This window comes from Bos javanicus, chromosome 17, assembly GCF_032452875.1.
Source record: "Bos javanicus breed banteng chromosome 17, ARS-OSU_banteng_1.0, whole genome shotgun sequence".
Lineage (NCBI taxonomy): Eukaryota > Metazoa > Chordata > Mammalia > Artiodactyla > Bovidae > Bos > Bos javanicus.
Genome location: NC_083884.1, coordinates 61552974 through 61575366, shown reverse-complemented (window position 1 = coordinate 61575366; position 22393 = coordinate 61552974). Strand labels below are relative to the sequence as shown.

The 22393-nt window shown below is 54.9% G+C and overlaps 1 protein-coding gene and 1 non-coding gene across 2 annotated transcripts; both read right to left on the bottom strand.

Moving 5' to 3' along the window:
• Nucleotides 1–885: 885 nt before the first annotated feature.
• On the bottom strand, nucleotides 886–958 carry TRNAG-CCC (transfer RNA glycine (anticodon CCC)). Its single transcript has one exon. It is a non-coding gene; the product is annotated as a tRNA-Gly (tRNA).
• A 6825-nt stretch (nucleotides 959–7783) lies between these two features.
• LHX5 (LIM homeobox 5) lies at nucleotides 7784–17604 on the bottom strand. Its single transcript, XM_061384926.1, has 5 exons — nucleotides 17432–17604; nucleotides 15192–15415; nucleotides 14262–14539; nucleotides 13396–13561; nucleotides 7784–9614 (listed from the first exon to the last, which is right to left on the bottom strand). Exons 1-5 carry the CDS (start codon nucleotides 17602–17604, stop codon nucleotides 9247–9249), a joined length of 1209 nt encoding a protein of 402 aa, XP_061240910.1. The 3' UTR covers nucleotides 7784–9246.
• Between the last annotated feature and the right edge of the window lie 4789 nt (nucleotides 17605–22393).

Sequence of the window (22393 nt, the reverse complement as noted above, 5' to 3'; positions counted from 1 at the left end):
AGGAATCAAATCATAGTCACACAGCACAGCCACATCGAAACTAGTCCCAAACTGAAAATCATATGGGGCTGAACGGTTAAGACTCTGGGCTTCCACAGCAGCAGGCACAGATTTGGTCCCTGGTTTGGGAACTAAGATCCCACATGCCTCGCGATGCGGCCAAAAAATAAATAGATAAGCAATTAAAGAAATAAAAATGGAGAAGTCTCCAGTGACCTGGAATGGGTCTGTAGGGATCAGTTCTCTCTGAATGCACACATTCCTGAAATATCATCCCCAAACCCATATTGCCAACGAGGGTTGTGCTGGACTTATGCATCATCTTTACTATTACCTAATTCACATGCTTCTTGAAACCTTAAACGCTGTTTAGAAAGAGAATGTTATCACTACTATAAATGGAGAAACAGTATCACTTCCCGGAATTAGATCTATGTCGCAGTAAATAAAAGGAAAAGCAAAATGATGCCATTACCTCATAGCCAGCTTCTGTTGTGCTGAGACTCCAAGCCTGCCGGCATAAGCAAGCTAGCACCAGAGATTCGCTCTCAAACAATCAGAAGGGCTGAGAAATAACTGAAAAGGCAGTGAGTTACTGAGGAGGCAGCAGGCACCAGTTCCTCCTGTGGGTCGGTGTCCTGTTGGTGAAATAATAGTGTGGCAGCACCCGACAATGATGGTGGTTTTGATCACAGGGACCCCCAAAAGGCCTGGGAGGCAGAGTCTTCATCCTGCAATTTCTGCTGGTGAGAAGCGGCTACTGCCTGAGCATCTGCAGCAGGTATGAGCACAGGTCCCCAAGTTCTCTGCTGGGCAACAGGATTTCTTTTCTTTTTGAAATGTTATCTGGCTATGCCAGTTCTTAGTGTGGCATGCAGGATCTAGTTCCCTGACCAGGGATCGAACCTGGGCCGCCTGCATTGGGAGTGCAGAGTCTTAGCCACTGGGCCACCAAGGAAGTCCCAGCTTCCAGAATTTCTTTTTTAGTGAGGTTGGCATGTTCTGTAGGTGCCCAGATAAATGGTGTTCTTTCCCCCACATACTTTTAACATGAGATGAACCATAACATAAACTAACCCTTTTAAAGTGAACAATTCAGAGGCATTTGTTACCTTCACAGTGTTGTGAAAGCACCTCCTCCACCCAGTTCCAAGACATTTTTTGTCACCCTGAAAGGACACCCTGTCCCCACGAAGTAGCCACTGTCCATACCTCTATTCTGTCCAACCCCTGGCAATCAGCAATCTGCTTTCTGTCTCTACAATTTACTTGTTCTGGACATTTGGTATCAAAGGAATCAGACCATATGTGGGATTCTGTGAATGGCTTCTCTACTTAGCACCTAGTTTTCAAAGTTCACCCATGTGTTAGCATGTACCAGCCCTTCATTCCTTTTTATGGCTGAATAATATTCCATATGGGCTTCCCAGGTGGCTCAGTGGTAAAGAAGCCACCTGACAATGCAGAAGACGTAGGAGACGCGGGTTCCATCCCTGGGTGGGGAAGATCCCCTGGAGAAGGAAATGGCAACCCACTCCAGCAGCCTTCCCTCGGAAATCCCATGGACAGAGGAGCCTGGCGGGCTACAGCCCATGGGGTTGCAAAGAGTTGGATGTGATTGAACACGGGCACATATAATTTATTTTTTTAAATTGTGTTGTCCTTGAAAGAGTTCCTCTGGAAATTTGTACTTGTTCCACAATTCTCAAAATATTTTTGGAAACCTTTGGAAAGTTCGTTTCTTTATTTTTTATTATCATTTTATTATTGGGAAACCCTTGTGATGACTAGACATTATATCATTTTTTTTCCTAGCCGTGCCTTGCATCATGTAGGATCTTCCCCAACCAGGGATCTAACCCATGCACACTGCATTGGAAGCACAGAGACTTAACCACTAGACTGCCAAGGCAGTCCCATGAAGGTAGACCTTATTGTGTCCTTTTTATAGATGGCAAAACTAAGGCTCAGAGAGTTTGAGTGGCTGGAATCAATCACACACACTTTCTGGTCTCAAGTTGCTAACAGCCTGGAGATGGGGACACAGACAAAACATGGGCTGAGAGGTTATAATGCAGGAAGCAGTGAACAGACTGCTCCAGGGGTTCCTGTGGGCGACACTGGTTTGACCAGCTGCTTCATTTTCACTGGGTATGAGTGTGGAAGTGGAGTCTTTGCTGCTTCTGAGCAAAGAGAATATACACCATCAGGTTTTCCTCCAGTGAAAAAGGGATCATGGAGAATCTGGTGATTCTAAGTGAACGCTTCAAAAAACTGAATGCGTGCCCCAGTCTCCTGGGGCTTGTGCCCTCTCTGGTTCTGAAGTTCTGGGGTGGGGCCTGAGATGCCGCATTTCCACCCAGCTCCCAGGTGCTGCTGCTGCTGCTGCTGGTCCACGGACCACACTTTGAGTAACAAGGGGCTAGAAGATGTGAATTCAGGTCCCAGCTCTGCCATAAACTCTTGATGGGAACTCAGGCTAGTCTCTTGCCATCTCTGAGCCTCAGTTTCTTTCCCTGCTCACTTGGGGGGTGGGGCATTGCCCTCATCTGGAACATTCTCTGAGGCATAAAAAACAAGTCATGGTGTCATTTCCTGCGCGCTTGCCTGAAAGCCATGGACACCTGCAGGGGTGAGAGATTTCCTCCCCAAAGTCCCCCTGGAGCCCATCAGCAGGTGCTGGGGTGGGTCCCCAGCCCTGGCATGCAATGCAGAAAGAGGAGGCCAGAGGCGGCGAGGCCCCAGAGAAGCCGCGGAAGAGGTTTCCGTTCATCACAGAAATGGCCCATTTGCAATGATCGGTTGCCCAGGTGTTAATAACGCTAATGGCATAGGAAGGGTAAACTCGGTCACTTGGCTGAACAGGAGAAATATGCAGAGAAGTGCTTGGGTTTCCATAAATCAGCCGGGTGCAGCGCGACAAGGGAGGCAGGACTTAAAATTCTGGTCAGGAGATGGGTATTCTCATAATCCGAGCTGGAGAGGTAATTTATTCTGTTTATATCTTTTTACTGCACGACAAGGCTTGGGAGCAGGAGCCCTCCACAGCCATTCTGCATTTTAAATATTAGTCCTAAGCACAGTGGGTCAGATCTCGTGCTCCGGCTCCGTGGGGTGTTCATTTCGGGGCTGGAGGACAGAAACGGGGGAGAACATGCATGCTAGGGGCTGGAATACATGTGGGTTCACTGTCCAGTGTTGGCCAGAATTACAGCCTTGGGGCAGTGAGGGAAACATGACGGTCCCCTTTTCCCAGAGCTGGAGGGCACAGCCAGGGGCTGGCTCACCTCCTTACCTGCTCAGCTCAGAGGGGTTTCCCCCCCCACCTCAGAGATCTTTTATTTTTAAATGATAATAAATACAGGCGATGAAGAGATAGAGGAGATGAACGGATACATTAATGCAGGAGGAAAGGGATGGGGAGGGAGGGAGAGAGAAAGAAACAAGGGCAAACATGGAGAAGCTGGAAGTCCTCTGTCTTTTGACCTTGGTAATTTTCATCGTGCCCTTTGCTCTTCTGGTTGATTTTGTTTAACCCGGCAAGGGGTTTTAAACGAAATCCAGTGAGGCTGCTACCAGTAGGAATTAGCATTCATTAGAGTCTTTCTTGAATCTCCTTTTAGAGCAGCTGGCGCGCATTCATTTGATTTCATTCATTCATTCATGTAGTTGCCAGACACAGAGTGAGATCTTACCTGCGCCAGGCAACCTCCTGGGTCCAGGAACAACGTAGGCTTCGAGAGCAGTTCTTAAGTCAAAACTCGGCTCTGCTACTGATGTCTGTGTGACCCCCAGCAGCTCATGTCACTTCTTGAGCCTCAGTCTCCTCATCTGTAGAATGGGGATAACAACACTCATCCTGAAAGGGGTGGAAGATCAAATTAGGCTCCAGATCAGTCTTTTTCAGGCAGATGTCCTGCATGTTTGGGAGACTTGGAAGCAACTGGGGAGCTTAACAAATGTGAAACACCTTGGGCACCACGCCAGAGAGCAGTTCCAGCCATGGGCTGGAGGACGGGGCAGGGAAATTTATTTTTAGGAAGCACAGTCCTCTGAGACAATGGTTGTGGGTGTCCAGGGACAAATGTCCCTCCCCAGCTCTCTTCCTTCTCCACCCAACCTTCCTTAGGAACCACCTCCCAAATTAAGTGCACACACGACCATGACTATGACACCTGCAGGGTCACTGCCAGGAGTGGGGTTGGGGTGGGATTTCTCCTCCCAGAGCCCCTGGGCCCTGAAGGCACTAGGGGAGCTGAAATGAGCTTATGGGAGTGCAGGTGGATTTGAGTTGATTTTGACAAGGATCTCCTTTTCTCTCCTGTCTTTCATCATTTAAGGAAGCTGGTGTGTATGTGTGTGTGTGTGTGTTGGCAGAGGATGGGAGTGAGGATTGAACCCAAGACTTAGACTTCCCAAACCTTGGCCACAGGATAAATTGCATCTCTCCAACGTGGATGAACCTCCGTCCATAGTTCATCAGGCACTCTATCTATCAGATCTAGTCCCATGGGGATGGATCAAGACCATCCCCATGGAAAAGAAATGCAAAAAAGCAAAATGGCTGTGTGGGGAGGCTGTGAAAAGAAGAGAAGCAAAAAGCAAAGGAGAAAAGGAAAGATATAAGCATCTGAATGCAGAGTTCCAAAGAATAGCAAGAAGAGATAAGAAAGCCTTCCTCAGCAATCAATGCAAAGAAATAGAGGAAAACAACAGAATGGGAAAGACTAGAGATCTCTTCAAGAAAATTAGAGATACCAAGGGAACATTTCATGCAAAGATAGGCTCTATGAAGGACAGAAATGGTATGGACCTAACAGAAGCAGAAGATATTAAGAAGAGGTGGCAAGAATACACAGAAGAACTGTACAAAAAGATCTTCATGACCAAGATAATCACGATGGTGTGATCACTCACCTAGAGCCAGACATCCTGGAATGTGAAGTCAAGTGGGCCTTAGAAAGCATACGAATAAAGCTAGTGGAGGTGACAGAATTCCAGCTGAGCTATTTCAAATCCTGAAAGATGATGCTGTGAAAGTGCTGCACTCAATATGTCAGCACATTTGGAAAACTCAGCAGTGGCCACAGGACTGGAAAAGGTCAGTTTTCATTCCAATCCCAAAGAAAGGCAATGCCAAAGAATGCTCAAACTACCACACAATTGCACTCATCTCACATGCTAGTAAAGTAATGCTCAAAATTCTCCAAGCCAGGCTTCAGCAATACGTGAACCGTGAACTTCCTGATGTTCAAGCTGGTTTTAGAAAAGGCAGAGGAACCAGAAATCAAATTGCCAACATCCGCTGGATCATGGAAAAAGCAAGAGAGTTCCCGAAAAACATCTATTTCTGCTTTATGGACTATGCCAAAGCCTTTGACTGTGTGGATCACAATAAACTGTGGAATATTCTGAAAGAGATGGGAATACCAGAGCACCTGACCTGACTCTTGAGAAACCTGTATGCAGGTCAGGAAGCAACAGTTCGAACTGGACATGAAACAACAGACTGGTTCCAAATAGGAAAAGGAGTACTTCAAGGCTGTATATTGTCACCCTGCTTATTTAACTTATATGCAGAGTACATCATGAGAAACGCTGGGCTGGAAGAAGCACAAGCTGGAGTCAAGATTGCCGGGAGAAATATCAATAACCTCAGATATGCAGATGACACCACCCTTATGGCAGAAAGTGAAGAGGAACTAAAAAGCCTCTTGATGAAAGTGAAAGAGGAGAGTGAAAAAGTTGGCTTAAAGCTCAACATTCAGAAAACTAAGCTCATGGCATCTGGGCCCATCACTTCATGCAAAATAGATGGGGAAACAGTGGAAACAGTGTCAGACTTTATTTTTGGGGCTCCAAAATCACTGCAGATGGTGACTGCAGCCATGAAATTAAAAGACGCTTACTCCTTGCAAGGAAAGTTATGACCAACCTAGATAGCATATTCAAAAGCAGAGACATTACTTTGCCAACAAAGGTCCATCTAGTCAAGGCTATGGTTTTTCCAGTGGTCATGTATGGATGTGAGAGTTGGACTGTGAAGAAAGCTGAGTGCCGAAGAACTGATGCTTTTGAACTGTGGTGTTGGAGAAGACTCTTGAGAGTCCCTTGGACTGCAAGGAGATCCAACCAGTCCATTCTAAAGGAGATCAGTCCTCTGTGTTCTTTGGAAGGAGTGATGCTAAAGCTGAAACTCCAGTACTTTGGCCACCTCATGCGAAGAGTTGACTCATTGGAAAAGACTCTGATGCTGGGAGGGACTGGGGGCAGGAGAAGGGGACCACAGAGGATGAGATGGCTGGATGGCATCACCGACTTGATGGACATGTTTGAGTGAACTCCAGGAGTTGGTGATGGACAGGGAGGCCTGGTGTGCTGCAATTCATGGGGTCACAAAGAGTTGGACACAACTGAGTGACTGAACTGAACTGAACGTGGATGAAATGCCACTATAAGCCCATTTCATGGTAGGCATACTGAGGCTCAGAGAGGTGATACAGTGACCAGCCAGCCAGTCTCCCGGAGCCCAGGGCCCTTGTTCTGTTTTACCCTTATCCCACTCCTAGGTGACCTCTGCTCCCAACCCTCGTGACACACCAACACTCAGAGCTAGAGCCCATGGGGAATCAGCCTCAAGTCCTGATCATAGCCCCAGAGATCACATCCCCCCTGGACTCTGGTTTCTGGAGCCACTCTCTGAGATCTTAATGGGGCTACCCCAGGGTTATTCAAGAGTGGGCCTCTCCCGGAAGCCTGGTGCTCCCGGAGTTACGAGCATGCCAAGGGCAAGTCTACACTCTGTGTCTATGTGTGTGTGATCTCTAGTCTCAAAATGAAAAGGAAAAAAATAAAAAATCTGGAAAGAAACATATCAACTCGTTTACTTGAGATTCTGGGGGATTATCTTTTCTTTCTTCTGCTTATCTGCATTTTCTAGATTTTCCACCACGAGCAAGTAGCATTTGTCTGATAAATACAAATATGCTATAAGGAAAGAAAAGAAAAAGTCAGGTCATCTCGAATTATTCTTGTGATGTCCGCATGAAAGAAGGAGCGATGAGGAGGGCTCTTAACATGTGTCCATTCCGTGGTGGTTCACTCCCCACCAGCTCCCAGTCCCCCTCCTTTTCCTGCTGGTGCTAAAATGGGTAAGCCCCTCCCCACCCTAAGCTTGGGAGAAAAGACGTCCAAATGCAGGACCCTCTTCCATCTATTTTCTCTCATCTGTTTTTCTCATCCTACAGTGTTTGAGCTGCAAATGAATGAAGTCATAGAAAGGACTCCCTCTAGTCCCCACTTTTGAAAGTAGGAAAACTGAGGCAGAGAGAGGGAGGGACTTGTCTTTAGGGAGTAGCCTCAGACCCATTAAATCTCAAGAACTCCCTTCCACCATGCTGATCTACCGAAGGACCCAAGCAGGCACTGCGTTAAGAACTGCAGGACGAACAGCCTTGTTCTCCCTGCGGGCATTTCTGTCCTAACACAGTCTTGCAGCACTGGCCCTACCAGCCTGCTTTTGTTTTTTTTGTCCGCACCACTAGGCATGTGGGATCTTAGTTCTCTGACCAGGGATCGAACCTACGACCCCTGCAATGGAGATGTGGAGTCTTAACCACTGGACTGCCTGGCAAGTCCCAACCTACTTTTTGTTTGTTTGGTTTTACCCGGAGGAGTAATGAGTGAAGCTCGAATTGCCCTGGTGATAAACAAGTCACACACCCATTCAGTCATCAAATATTTTGAAGGCCTACTATGTGCCAGGCTGGCTTGTGTTAGATCAGGGTATTACATAAAACTGGGGGAGATACTATTGGTGCATCATATCTGTCAAAAAAAAAAAAAAAATGGCAGGCATCTTTCTTACCTGTTAGTTGCCAAAAGAACCCCTCCCATCACCCTGCTAGATGAGAGGTCTTTGCATCCATCAAGTCTGGTTTATGTCAGAAACAAGAACCAGAATAGTTCCATTAATTCAGAGTGACTGAAGACAGAGGCAAAAAGGAAAAAAAAAGAAAAAGAAAAAAGAAAACCACACAGCATGGAGGGAAAAAAGAATTTTTTATTAATCTTTCTTTTTTAAAAAGTTGATTTTTTTTGTGGGTTTTTTTTTTTGCCTTTTTTTTTTTTAGGTAAACCTCTTTCTGGCTCCCCTCCCCCACTCTGCCCACCCTCCTCTTAAAAATATAAAAATGTCCAACCCCAGATAACTAGTGTACAATAAATAAACAGTAAACACAAAAACATACTTTATTTGTTTCTTCTTTATACAAAATAAGGAAACTAGAAGCGTTCAACTTCCAAAAAAGTATAATACTGTACATCCTGACCGCCCAGCCTCCAAGGACCTGGGCACGGAGGGTGGTCTGTGGGCCAGAGCCCAGAAATCTTGGCGCCTTGCCCAAGCGGGAGGGCAGGATGGGCAAGTGTTTGAATCTGGCCTGGACCCCCGGGCTCAAAGTAAATGTCAAAGGAAAGAAGAGGTGGGGGTCTGGCCCTGGGCTGGCCATGTCCGGACCGCTCCCATCTCTTCCTAGAAAAGCTGACCGTGATCATCGAGGTTGACCACCAGGGGGCGCGAACGCGCAGGTGGAGCTGTCTTCCAGTGACCCCCCCCACCCCTACCCGCCCCCCATTCAAACATGTTTCTCACTCTCTCCATCTCTCTGCTGGCTCTCTCTCCATCTTCTAACTCATTCTGCTCCCTTTCCTCACTCCCTTCAATCTCTCTTTTTCTTATCTTTTTTTTTTTTTTTTTGTAAGACGGGAAAGCAGAGTGAGAAATACGATTACAAAATGCCAGTCGGATTCCAGGGAGGGGGGAAAAAAGAAATCGTCTCCATCCCTTGGCGTCAGCCCTCTCTTGGTCCAAAGAGGTGGTGTGTCGGTTGGGGGAGAGGTCGGGGGAAGCCTAGAGCGTGCTTGAAATCTCTTGACCCTCCGGAGTTAACACTTTGGTCCCAAGAAATCGCTCGCAGCTGCCGGGAGACGCTGGCAGGGGGTTCCCGGAGAGGCCTCGGTGGGAGGATGGAGATGGGGGGCGGGGGGCGGTCCTCCTCCTTCGCGCCCAGCCGAGCAGCAGCTGCCGGTTGAGTTCGGACTCTCGAGAGAGCGAGCTGTGTCCACGTTGGGCATTTTGGTTTAGGGAGGCTGCGTCCGGGCTGAGGTTGGCGGGGTGGGGGCGGCGGGAGCCGGCCGGGCGGGTCCCCGGGGCCAAGCGCGGGGGAGCGGCCCGGCCCGGTGGCCTTACCATACGGCGGCCTCGTTGAGCTCAGGGTTGGGGTGCGACAGGGGTCCGCTGTAGCCGCTGGTGCCGCTCATGGGGAAGGGGGGGCTGGGGCCGCCGCTGAACACCTCGCCCGGCATGGGGTGCAGCGAGCCGGGCAGGCCTGGCTCCGGGCTCGGCGTGTCCGGGTGCGAGATCATGTCGGTGAACCTGGGGTTGTCGGCGGCGTGCGGGCCAGCGATCGGCGGCTCCAGTGCGCCCAGCGGCGTCGCGCCGGGCCCCGAGGCCGCCAGGAAGCTCGAATCGGCCGGGGACTGCGCCTGCGACGGCGGGCCGTGCGCAAAGAAGTCATAGTTGCCTCCGGGCGCGTAGTAGTCTCCTTGGTAGTCTGCGGAGGGGACAGGGCGGCAGAGGGGAGAGTGAGAGATGGGGAGGTCGCTGAAGAAGGACTCAAGGGGCCTGAGGGAGGAGATCCGGGGGAGGGGACCCAGGGAGACCAAGGGCAGAGAGGTGCAGATGCGGCTGGGGCTGGCGGGACAGGACGTTCATGGGGACCATGCGACACAGACTCGAGGTTAGAGAAAGACCCGTGGAGAGGCAGGCCAGAGGAGCGGAGGGCCAGACTCGGAGTTCGTGCTGGGGAGACAGACAACCAGTGAGACGCAAAGGCTACAGTCTCAGGAGCTGGGAGAGACTCAGGGACGATGAAGGACACACACCTTTCAACATCAGAGGTTCCCTGACACAGAGACGGAGAGGAGACAGAGGTCACGGGGGAAGCTCAAGAGACAGAGGATTCCAGACAGTGCCTTAGAGCTGGCGAGAGATACACAGAGAGCGCGAGGCACTGGACAACTGCCAAATAAAGAGACAGGGAGAGATCGGTAGGACCGCACGCAAGTAGACAGCCCAGACTCAGAGTCCGAGGGGAGGCAAGAAAAGAGACTCAGTCACTGAACCCAAGGCTGAGATAGACACCCGGGGTTATTCGAGTAAAACAGAGATAGTTCAGGAGCCGGAAAGGGAAAGCTGAGGCGGCTGTGTGTTTAGAGACGCAGAAAAAATCTGGGGAGAGACCCAGGAACAAGATGGAAGGTGGGGAGAGACAGAGGCGTCCAGAGACGCGCGAGATGAGTCAGACAGAGGGCCAGGGACACGGGGGCTGAGAGACCCAGGAGCTGAGAGACCCGGGCGAGGAGCAGGGCAGGGAGGCAGAGATTGCGGAAAGAGACCTGAAGGTGAAATGGTTGCGATCGGGCGGCGACCCAACCTGGGAGAAGCGCAGCCGGAGTGCAGTGGCGCTGGCGAGTTCGGCCCCGGCCGCCGAAACCTGGCCGCGGACCATGCCAGGCGGCCTCAGAGCCCTCTCCTTCCCTTCGCCGAGCCCCCATCGTCTATTCCGGTGAATGTGGGGCTTGCCGATCGGTTGCCCCGGCCTCACCTGGCCAGGAATGGAGAAAGCTCAGCCCCAGAGATTTGGGGAGGTGGGGGACGATAAGAGCACTCGCCGGGCCACGTCTAGAGATCCGTGCGCCTTGGGGTAAAAGCTGTGTCCTCCGGGGTGGGGTTGCCAGGACTCCCAAAGTTTTGGGGCATTGGGGACATTCAGCCCTTTTACTAATCTGGTGATAGCTCTTGGCTCTCTCGGCGGAAAAATGCACAAATTCGAATTTTGCCCACAAATTCGGGGAGCGCAGTGGCTCCAGATTACACTCCCGCCCATTCTCGACAAAGGGTTTCTAAGTCAATTCCGCGACCTCCTCCTAAAGCCCCCTTCCCTAAGCCCTTCCGAACAGAGGACAGAGCCTCTTTCCCTCCCCCTCGGGTCGCCCCATGAAAGAGTGGGGCGTGGGACCCCACGAAAGGAGCATCCTTGACAATAACCCGCTTTGGGCGGAGGGAAAACCAGCGCGTCCGGAAGCCGAGGTCTCTTCAGCAAACCCACGCCTCCTGTTTAGGGCCGGGGTGTGTCGCCGGGGCTACTGCTGGACTCCCCCTGTCGCCCTCTTCCCTCCCCAAACCCTCCTTGACATCAGTCCAAATGGGGAGTGTCTGGAGGCGGGATTGGAGACGGTTTAGGCAACAGCCAAAACGGTCGCCAATTATTTTTTAAAAACCACTCATTCCATTCTCCCCGTAAGTGAAGAGAAAGGTTGGAAGCGGCGAATTTGGGGCCCCTAAGGGACGGCGATGGGGGACGGCCACGGTCCGGAGCGAGCCGGCTAGCCAGCGAGGGCCTCGGCCCCCGCGCGGAGCGCGCCGCCTCCGCCCATATGGCGGCCGGGCCGGAGGTAATTGGAACAAACGCCGTCTGAAAAGGGCACAAAAGCCGCAGCTGGGGCTTTGTCCCCGCTCCCACGGGGAGCCGCCGGCCCCGCCGCCCGGCCCCTTTCTCGCCCGCTGCCGGCCGCCGCCACCGGGATCTCCCAGCGCGGATTAGGCGGGGCTGCCTCCCTGGGGCTGGGGGGTCTGCTGCCGTCCCCCCACCCATTCCGGGGAAAGAGGGGCCCCGCGTGTCCAGGCCCCACCCTATCCAGCAGACACGGGGGTAGAAGAGGCGGTCGGATTGGTGGGAGGCACGCTGGTCCTGGGGGAAACCTTGGTTAATTACCCAGGCGGGGAAAAATTCCGGACTGGTACCGCCCCGCCAACCTCCCTGCGCCGGGCGGAGATTTTGCGCGCAAGGAGGCAAAGATAGGTGGAGAGAGTCGGTGAGTAGACGCCCCAGGACAAGTCCACTAGGCCGACTCCCTTTGGCGTCTGTACCTGCCCTGCCATCTCAGTCTCTTCCCTAAAAGCACATCACCATTTTTCAGCCACAGTTTCTGAGGACCCTGGCCGGGCCAGAAGAGCTAACCTGCCAGGCCTGTGGATAAAACAAAGCTGGTAGAGGGTGCTCCTATTTTCCTTCCTGGATCTGCCTGGGCACCGGGATCCTGGCCCTCTCCATCCACACTGCCACTCAGCTGACTTCTCTAAAAGAAGTCACCTCTCACCAATCTGGGTTACTAGGGCCACCCCCTTCCCCCGACTGGGTGCAGCAGAGATCCCTCTCAGGCAAAGGCATTCCTGGGGGCTCCCCAAATTCAGAGGCTCAGCAGGAGGGATGCCTTCCTTGAGCCCACAAGTCTGGGATGCACAGTACGGGTGAGTCAGTCCAATAGTGTCCCCGGAGCAACTGGGTCTCAACAAAATACTAGGTGAGGGAGTCAGGAGAGGTCACCCAGGAGACTGAAGTGAACGCAGAGGGGAGAAGGGAGGACAGAAGAGAGAAGGAGAAAGGGAAGAGGTGACTAAGAAGAGAGTGGACCCAGGCCTGAGCCTGCTAACAGGAACAGAGGAATTCTCCTGGGCCATGCTGGGCTCCTTGCCTCCTGCAGCCTTAACAGAGAGTGGATAACTGGGTTGGCTCAATTCTTGCTTCCCCCCACCCCACCCCACCCCAAGTCCTGATGAACCCTGGTGTTCTTGCAGCTGGTGGGTGGGCCAGAGTCCTAGTCCAGCAAAACCTGCCCAACTGCCAGGCATCTGGGCTAAACGGTCCAGATGCTGTGTGCACGGTCCCCGAGGTCGGAAAAGGAGATGCTGTCTTGAAAGATAGCAAGGGGGTGACCCCAGGGGACCCCTGACCCCTCCATCCCTACTGTTGGTGCTGCCTTCCAGGGCCTGCTTTCCTGCTGGTGCCAAAATACGCCAGGCCAGCCTGTGGGCCAGGGCGGCAGAAGGTTGTGTTTCAGGCTGGGGTGGGTACACGCTGAGTGCTTGACCTGGAGAGTGTCAGAGTGTCTGTCAGTATACCCAGGGGGTGGGGTATACCTGTGTTGGTTGTGGGTGATCATGTGCCTAGACGTGGGTCTCCAAGGTCTCTGAACTCGTGTGCGTCCTGCGTGGGTGAGTGTGTCACTGCTTGTCTCACATGTTTATCTGTGGGTATCAAGGCATGGGTGAGTGAACGCTTGTGTCTGATTTTCTGTCCAGAAAGTATCTGAGCGTGGGTCTGCCCCTGTTGATTCGTGTCTCTTAAGGTGTGTTCATGATTGTGTATGTTTTTCGTGGGTAGAAAGGAGGAGGGGGTCCCCTGGGCACCCCAGATCGCAGGGATCCAGGCCTGCACTCTCAACCAGCACTGACCTAGGTGTGAGGCACCACGTCCAAGGCGGGGTGCTTACCTCCGTAGTAGGTATACGGAGTGGACCCCAACATCTCCGACTCGTCCAAGCGACCGCCCAGCGGACGCATGCGCCTCGGACTCCGGAAGAAGGCGTGTCTCCGGGCACCCAGGGCGCTCAGCTGTTTCATCCGGCGTTCTTTGGACCGTCGGTTCTGGAACCACACCTGGGATAGAGGAGGGGGCCGTGAGCTCTGACCTGGGTCCCCTTCTTTCCCTGCCCGGGCCGCCCCTGCTGGGTCCTAGCGCCTCCTTCGCACCAAGAATGCCGAGCCGGAGGGCCGGGCCGGATTAGACCAGAGGGGTGGAGGGGGGCCTCGGCGAACCAGCCAAGGGTGAAGGATTTTGCGGACCCGTGGGGCGACTCATAAAAAGCTGGGCTTCCTGGTCCTTGGCCCGTCCGCAGTGTGACGGCTTTATAAAGGCCTCCCGCCCAGCAAGGCGCTGGTCTCGGCCCCTCGCCTCCCCAAGCCGGGCTCTGGCCGTTTTTCTGTCTGCCCGCGCGTCGGGCGCCCGGAGGGAGCACGCGGAGAACAAACAGCGCCTCTTCCTCTGCTCAGAGGATAGGAGGAAGGGAAAGGTCCCCGTACTCCAGCGAGGCTTAAAATCTTCCTTGAAAGGGGTGAGGGGCGGGAATCAGTGAGGTGAAGTGACCCGCCCAAGATGGCACCGCTGGAAGACAGCAGGGCCAGGCTGGATCTTCCGGCTAGGAGTGTGACCAGCGGGCCCCGACCCCCGGCGCACCGCCTGCCCCTGCGCCGAACTCGGCGCGCTCTTAGCCAGGGAGGCTGGGTGCGAGGCTCCTCCGAGCTTCCCTGCTCGCGGACGCAGCGGCGCTGGGGAGGGGTGGCCCGGGTCGGGCCGCACCTGGATGACGCGCATGTTGAGGCCGGTCTCCTGCGCCAGCTGCTCGCGGATGTGGCGCGTGGGCTTGGGCGTGGCGGCGAAGGCGGCCTTGAGCGTCTCCAGCTGCTTGGCTTTGATGGTGGTGCGCGGGCCGCGCCGCTTGGTGCCCGAGTTCTGCTCCTCGTTCTCGTTGTTGGCCGTCTCCTTGTCCGACGACGTCGAGTTGTCAGTCTCCTTGGGATCGTCCTGGAGTGGATCCTGGAGGTCCGGGGACAAACTGCGGTCCGTACAGGACGACACTGCGGGCGGACGGAGCGGGAAGGGAACAGGACGTCAGCGGCAGCCCGAAACCTCTCTAGTCGGGTAGAGGGTTCTCGGCGGCCCGGGCCACCACCAACCGCGGCGGGTTTCCCACCCCAAACCTGTCGCAGCCCCTCCCTCAGGGGCCCGACGCCTGCCCACTCCCTCCAGGCGGGGCCGGGCCTTCCGAGGGGCCCTTCTCAAGCCCTCCCAGCACTTCCCAGCCAGCGCTTGAGAAAGGGGGAGGCGCGCTCTCGGGAGAGGGGACGCGAGGAGGGTCCTGACGCCCTCCTGGCCTGGGATCTTCTTTACCCACCTCTCCTTCCTGCAGACCCCCAATTACTATCCTCACTATGCAGCTAGAAACTAGCAGGAGCTGAAAAGACTCGGAAAGGGGAAACTGCGCGGCTCCAAATTGGAGGAGGAGGACCGCTTGTACAAGAATTGGAGGAGGGCAGGGGAAGAGCAGGCGCGGGAAGTATCCTAAGAGGCTGGCTGCCAACGCTGCCCCTCTTCACCAGCCCCCCCACGGCCCCTCCGTGTGCCTTGACCTCTGAGTGGAGAGCTCTGAACCCGGGCACCACCTCCAGGCAGGGGGCAAAGTGGGGAGGGCGCTGGGGCCTGGGCCGGGGAGGGACGAGGGCCTCCTACCCGAGTTGAGGCTGCCCTCCTTGAGGCTAGAGGAGCTCAGGTAGTCGTCCTTGCACACGAACTTGTTCTCGTCGATGACGTAGAGCTCCTCGCCCGTGGACAGCTGCTTGTTGCAGACCATGCAGGTGAAGCAGTTGAGGTGGAAGACTTTGCTGCGGGCCTTGCGAACCAGGTCGCTCGGTGAGATGCCTTGCGCACAGCCCGCACACTTGGTGCCAAAGCGCCTGCAGACGGACACGGCCTGTCACCTGAGGCCAGCCCAGTGTCCCATCCTCCCCAAGCCCTGACCTCCTCCTGTCCCGCCCTAGCTTCTGAGAAGCCTGCATTTCCATGTCTGTCAACGGGAGATCTCTGTTCTGTCCTGTCCTCCCTGGCCGGAAATGCCAGACAGGAGACAAAACACCCTGGACTGTGCCTCGGTGGTTGGGTTCATTTGAACTCTGCTGGGCTTCTGGCAATGGGTGCAGCCTTCAGCCGAGGAGAAAGCCCAGAGCACCCCAAGTCGTGCTCTTCCTCCTCCCCCACTCCTACCAGATCCTCCCTGGGATGCTCCAGGCAAACTCTGCTCTGGAGGTCAGGGAGGATTTTAAAGCCAGGCAGGCTGGGTTGGGACCACTTCTCGGCTTTGCCTTCTGGATCCTAAACAGTCTGCTAAGATCCAGGTGGGGTCAATCAGCCTGGCTGGTGGGTCCTAGCAATGGAGCACGGAGGGGGACCCTCTCCTGAGCTGAACCTAAGCAGGAAGGAGAGAGCCTCTACTGATTCCCAGCACTGTAGACTTTCCAGGCCCTGCTCTGGGCCCCACTGGAGCTGGTCAGGGGCCTGCGGGCTCTGGAAGGCAGGGACTGGGCCTCCAGGTCCCCAGATCCCAGGCCCTGGCAGGTAGGGGAGGAGGATATGTGATCAGAAAGCAGTCCTAAACCTGCATGGCCAGAACTCGGGATCTCTCCAATGCCTCCTTTTCTGTGTTCCCTGTCTAAATCCTCTTCTTTCTTCTAGGAGCGCTGGGAGTCGGCGGCCTCCCCTGAAATGGATGATGCAGACCAGCACAGGGAGGGGTGAGGAGAAGGGGGAGCAGTGAGGTGCCGGGGGAGAGAGGGCAAGGGCCCAGGACTCTGGGGCCCCACGTCTGCTCACACCCACGTCTCTAAACAGGGTGAATTTGGGTGACGTTGATGTAGTGAGGGCATTAGAAGCCATAAGTCACTTTTGGCCTTATCCGGCAGCATAATTGGCCATATGCACCTTATCAAAAATCATTAGGTGCTTTGCAAGCACCACCACATTAGGGGCCTTGGGCCTCTGGGGCCGGGGAGTTTACACGTGTAAAGGCGCGACTGACATTTTCTCCTATTCAAATTCCCCAGTGCCAGCCACCGGGGCGGTGAGCAGCCTTTCTGCACAGCGTTAATCATGCCCCCCTCTTCCCTCTGCGCCTGGAATTCGCACTCACAAAGCTGACTCTGGGCACCCGTGGGGAAGCGGGCCAGGCCCAGCGGCCAAAACCCCACAGCCTTCCAGGCCAACCCTCAACATTTCTCAGCTAGGAAACAGAGACTTAGAAAAGTGATCTCTGTGATCTGCCTGAGGGCCCGAGGGGGCAGCAAGGGTAGGCCCTGCAGGTCCTGATTCCAGCTTCATTTCGTTTGTACTTTCAACAGAAGAGAAAATGTTTAAGGAGTTTGAGGCCAGTGGGGGGTGGATGCGGATGGGGGGATTGAGGAGAAGATTGAGGAGACCTTTCTGGCTGAGCCCCCTCTGGGGCTGGGAAGTTTCTGTTTGTCCAGAAAGGCCCGGGGAACCCTACCTGCCCAGAGCCCAGCCTCTGGACAGCCCACACTCTGCCTGGTGGGTGAAGCCCTCAGCTGTCCCTAACTTCGCCAAAATCCTTAGTCTCTCAGAACCCGGCTGAAAGCTTCCACCCTGGGGTGGTGCCGGCTAGGAAGGGGCAGAGACGAGTGTGGAGCAAGTTAGTCAGGCTTCCTCTCCCTGCCCCACCGCCGATCCAAGCCGGCCTGGAAAAGCCAGCTAGAAGCAGCCAGCCGCGTTCTTCTCACTCCGCCTGGGTTCCGGCCCTTGCTGGACCGAGGACAGCAAGAGCTTGCTGGGTGAGCCGGCTCCCCACTGAAGCTGGTGAGACCGGGAGGGTGGGGTGGGTCTCTTCCGTTCCCCGGTGCCCCAACGGAGCGCGCGCGGGGCGGGCGCTTGGGCAGCAAGCAGGGGCAGCACGGGCCACTTACCTGAAGAAGTCATTTTTGCAGTAGAGCTTGCCCTCGCGTGAGAAGCACTTCTCCGAGAGGTTGGTCTTACACTCGCAGCACTGAACGCATTTGATATGCCACGCGCGGTCCAGCACGTTCAGCAGAAAGCGATCGAGGATGGGCCGCTCGCAGCCGGCACAGTGCACCATCATAGCCCTGCGCCCCGGCGGCTCGGGCCGCCTCGACCTCCCTTTGGGCCCCCGGCCCTCGGGCCCCCGGCCCCGCCGCTGTTCTTTGCCTCTCCTCTTGGCCGCCGCCGGGCGAGTCCGGTCCGAACCAAGACTCAGCCGGTCAAGTCCTCGGGTGATTCCTGGGCCTGGCGCTAGGCTGCCCGCGGTGGGGTGGGGACTGGTGGCGTTCACAGTCTCATGCCCCGGGCCGCGCGCCTCAATATATCTTGGGTGGCTGCTGGCCTCGGCTCTGCCGAGCGGCTTTCCCCGGTGGCGGAGGCGCCGGCACTTTCCCCCACTTTCAAGCGGTCCCGATCCTCATCTTTGTCTGGCCGCCGCCTAATTCGCGCATCCTTATTCAGATTTGGTGACGTGGCGAGGCACGTAGGGGGCCCAGCGGCCAATGGGCTCGCGGTGGCCATGGCAACCTCTTAAATTTATAGCATATCTAAATTGGCTACAGCGTTGCGGTCCGGACAGAGCAAAAAAAACAAGGCATCAGTATTGTTGAGTATTAGCTTGTACCTGGTTCGGAGGCAAAGTAAGTATTTACCTTCCAGTTTGGGGCTAGGGGCTGGGGGGCCGCGCGATCTGAGAACTGCCTCTGTCTTCTCTCGCCTGACACATATTTGGGGGGGCAGGGTTCCAAGGCCTAGTGGGGAGGTGGGGAACCTCTGCCCCCTTCTCCATCCACGGAACTTGCAGAAGTTGCTCAAGGCGAGGATCGCGCGCTCTGTCTGCCTCCTCTTCCCCAGCCCAGCCCGCCGTTTTGGACTCCCCCACCCGCGCGCCCCTAGGGTCAGCGCCCTGGAGCTTCGGCAGAGAGGTTCCCGGGACTCCCGGGAGGCGTCCCCGGTTTCCTTTGTCATACAAGGGGACTGGGGACGAGCTCGGCCTTTCTCATGGAAAGAGAGAGAGAAAGACCGAACAGGCCCAGGCCCAGGTTGGGGGGCATGTTCTCTGGCCCGCTCCGAGACCCTGCGCTGGCCACGGGACTCGGGGGCGATGTGGGAAGTAGGGTATCCAGGGCCCACCAGTCTTCCCGAAGCCAGCTCAGAAGTGGCGTTCACCGCGTCTCCGCTCTCCTCGCGGCACCTTCCGGATCCCGGGTCAGCCAGTCGGCGCCGCGGTGAGTGGGTAGCGCGGCCGAGGCGGCACGCTGGAAGATTGCGCGGGCGCTGTTTGCACGCGCTGGGCGTCCCGGCTGTGTGTGCAGGTTGGAGTCTTCATAGAACACAGGCCGTTCCACGGGGCTCCGAGCGTGTTGGGGGGAGGGTGTTCACAGGTGTATGTGGAGGAGGACTGTGACTCTGGTGGGGGAGGGAAAAAAACATGCCTCTTTCCCAAAGTGCCAACCCAGCCACTGAACTGGATGCTCTAAGTTAGGGAGGCCAGGCAAGCTAGGTGGGGGTTTTCCCTTCCCACTTCAGAAAAGAGGGCCGATGGGGTCTGCAGGGCTTGGGCCCACAAGCTGGGAACCAGATGAGTGTATAGTTGTGTGTGTGTGTGTGTGTGCACGCGCGCGTGCTCTTGCATGTGTACATGCCAAAGCTTAGGTGTGGATATGCGTTTGGGGGCATTTGTTGAGTTTGTTAATATACATTTGCTGTTTGAGAACCTTGTTTTTGCCTCTCTTTATATTACTCAGGAATCAATTATATGAATATATTTTGGCATGTGTATCTTTTGTGTTTGTACCTGTGCATAGCGCTGCTATTATCTGTGTATATTAGTGTGCGTGCTTTTGTTTGTGTTGGTTAGTGTGTACATATATATGTATATATGTGCATATTTGCAGCCATGTGAATGTGATAGTATTTGCTTATGTGCGTGTGCATCTGTGTAAGATTGCTTGTGTAGGTGTGTGCTAACATGGATGTGAGAGTGGACTTTGAAGAAGCTGAATCGTGTGCAGGTGAGTGTGCGTGTATGTGACTGAGCTGGGTTGGGCGCATTCGTGGTGTGGAATTTTGTGGATATGTGTTTGTGGGTCAGTCCTTGTGTGTGTAGTTCTGCAGATAGCAGTACTTTTGTTTATGTGACTCCTGTGGTGTCCCCCCCCGCCCAGGGAGGGGTATGTTTGTGTGTGTACTTTATTGCGCTTGCCTTTGTGGATTTGAAAGGGGGCAGGATTTGTGGATGCCTGACTTGGGGCAGTTGGTGGAAGCTCCGGGGTGTTCACTTTTCCTGGGTTTCTGTCCAGACCTCTAGCTTCCCCTCACAGGCCACAGTCTCTATGGGAAGTGATCTGGCTCCGCACAGGAATTGACAGGTGCTGGTCACTGAGGTGGGGTGCTGGCCCCCAAGCTGGACTTCTGAAGGGGAGTCCCCAAACTGGGCCACTTCTGCTGTTACTCTGTCCTCCAGCGTGCCGAGCCAGGAACAGGTGTGGCTGATTGGAGCTGGGACCAGCCAGGAACAAGGAGGCCGGATCTTGCTGGGTCTCTCAGGCCAGGCTGGGAGAGCTCCAGGAACCCCACATGAAATCACAGTTTCTGGCAGTGCCTGGCCCTGCCCTCCTGGGCTACGAGGGGTCATTGAGCTGAGACAGGGCAGGGACAGAGTGAAACAAGCACCGGAGAGAAAAGAGGCACTTGGGCTCCAAGTGGAGGCGAATCGCGATCCCTCCTTGGTCTTTGTCTCCCCCTCCCCTGAGTTCTCTTCACATCGTTTCCTTTCTGTCTCTCTCTCTTATGAGCCTCTGTTCTTTTTCGGTTTCCTTTTCCCTCTGTTCCCCCATCACTTTCTTTCTCGGTTTCTCTAGATTTTTATTTCCCTGGCTCTGGCTTGCTGCTGGCATTCCGATCTGGTATCCGACTCAAAGCTGCGATGAAAGATTCTCTTTGTGCACCCTGCAGATTTTGGGGTGTGTGTTTGGATCTCCCACACAGTAATTAAAAGCCCCTGTCTAGATGATATCTTTCCCCTTGCTCTGGACTAGGTGCGCTGAGCCGTCTCCCCCCATCCTGAGTGGGTACCTGAAAAGCCAAGTCTTTCCACCCCAGCTCTGCCCACCCTGCCAGCTGCTGGGTGCCTGTGTACCAGGCTCCAACTAGAATAAGTCCACCTGCCCTCACCTCCTTTATGTACTTAAATGCCAACGCACAGTCAGACCCCAGCCGCTAAGGTGCAACACCAGGGAGGTAGGAGGAACATGCCCCATCCCGCCGCCCTGGATGTGGTGAGTCACTCCAGGGATGGATGCCCGGTGGCTGAAGATAAAGCTTCACTTCCAGAAGCCCCAGCCTGGCCTTCTGCCTTCTGTAGCTGAGTTTACCCATCGTGTCCAGGTCACAGCCTCTTGGAATTACCCTGGGACCCTGAGCACAGCCCACACTCAGTCCAAAACCGCCTCACTCCAGCCCAGTGGCAGCGGCATCCTGCTTGGCCCTCCACCTTCCAGGGAGCACAGCTTCCGAAAAAAAAAAAAAAAACACGCCAGCAGACCAACTATTAGACGAATTATCCCGCCCTAACAGCGCTAACAGATGGCGACCAGGCAGCGAAATCCCCTCCTATATGTAACTAATAAACTGCTTGTGTCTTAACAGGGTAATGCATGGAGACGCAATGTCACTTATACAAGATGTTGATGGAATTTACTATATAAAAATCTTCCTCCTAGAGTAAAGAGTATCAACATTACAACTCGACAGACGGCGGCGGGATAAGTAAAACAGACAAAAGACAAACAAGATAGTAATCTGTTTCCAATCACTTAAGCCCTGTAGAGTTAGTAATATGCGGTTTGCATATTCCCCCTTGAGTTCGGTAATTAATTACCGGCGAGGAGGCGCACATCCACCCGGGGTGGGCGTTTCGAGGTGCGCTGAGCTGGGATTGCGGGGAGGCGCCTTTCCCGACTTTTCCAGCCTAGGACATGGGGCAGCGGCCGGACTGGGGACTCTTCTGAGCGTTTGGAACCGACCTTCCCTCAGGTTGTAGAACACTTCCCTGCTCCTCACCGGAAACTCTCCATCCTGGGGAGATTCTGCAGCCAAGCAGAAACGGGGCTTTTCTGGCAACCAGAGCATCTCCCTTCGCTCATCTGAGGACAACCGCTTGCTTTGAATGGACTGAAGTGGCCTGCTTTCTCGGGGACCGCGCGCACTGGGGGAACCCGGGAAGGGCGTCCCTCGTCGTCTTCTCCCCGCGGTCTCTGGGGCGGCCCAGCCTGTCCTCTCCCGACTTCCATCATTACCGCCCCCCACCCAACACGCACACTCCACCCCCACCCCCCCACCCCGAGCCAGCGCGGCTTTAACATTAAACAAACGCAGCGAGCGCCTCAGAGCTGCGCTCTCGGCCGGGTCTGCGCGGCGGCGGCGTTACAAATTGTAAATTTAAATTGCTCGCCGGATTCATTACCTCCCCTCTTTGATTTCAGCCAGCCGTGAAAAATTATACTGGTGTACCACTGAGAAACTGTTTTGCCGCAAAGAGCCCGCGCCTAATCACTGGCTTTCTCCCTCCGACAAAAGTGTAATTATTTTGTTTGGGGTGTAAATATAGGCCGCGCTGCGCACACACACTCAGCGTCCCGCCGCGCCGCCGCTCACTGCCCGCCGCCGCGAGGAATCGGCCCCCGAGTAAGAGCGGGCGTGGAGGCTGGGCCCTGCCGCCCGGAGCCTGGAGAAGAGCGGCCGGTTTGGCGCTCCTCCGGGAAGACCCAGAGAGCCGAATCGGCAGGTCCAGTCGCCAGCCCCTGCCCTCTAGAGTTCGGGTTTGCCGGATGATCCCCGGAACATGTGCGCCCAGGCTGGCTTGGGTG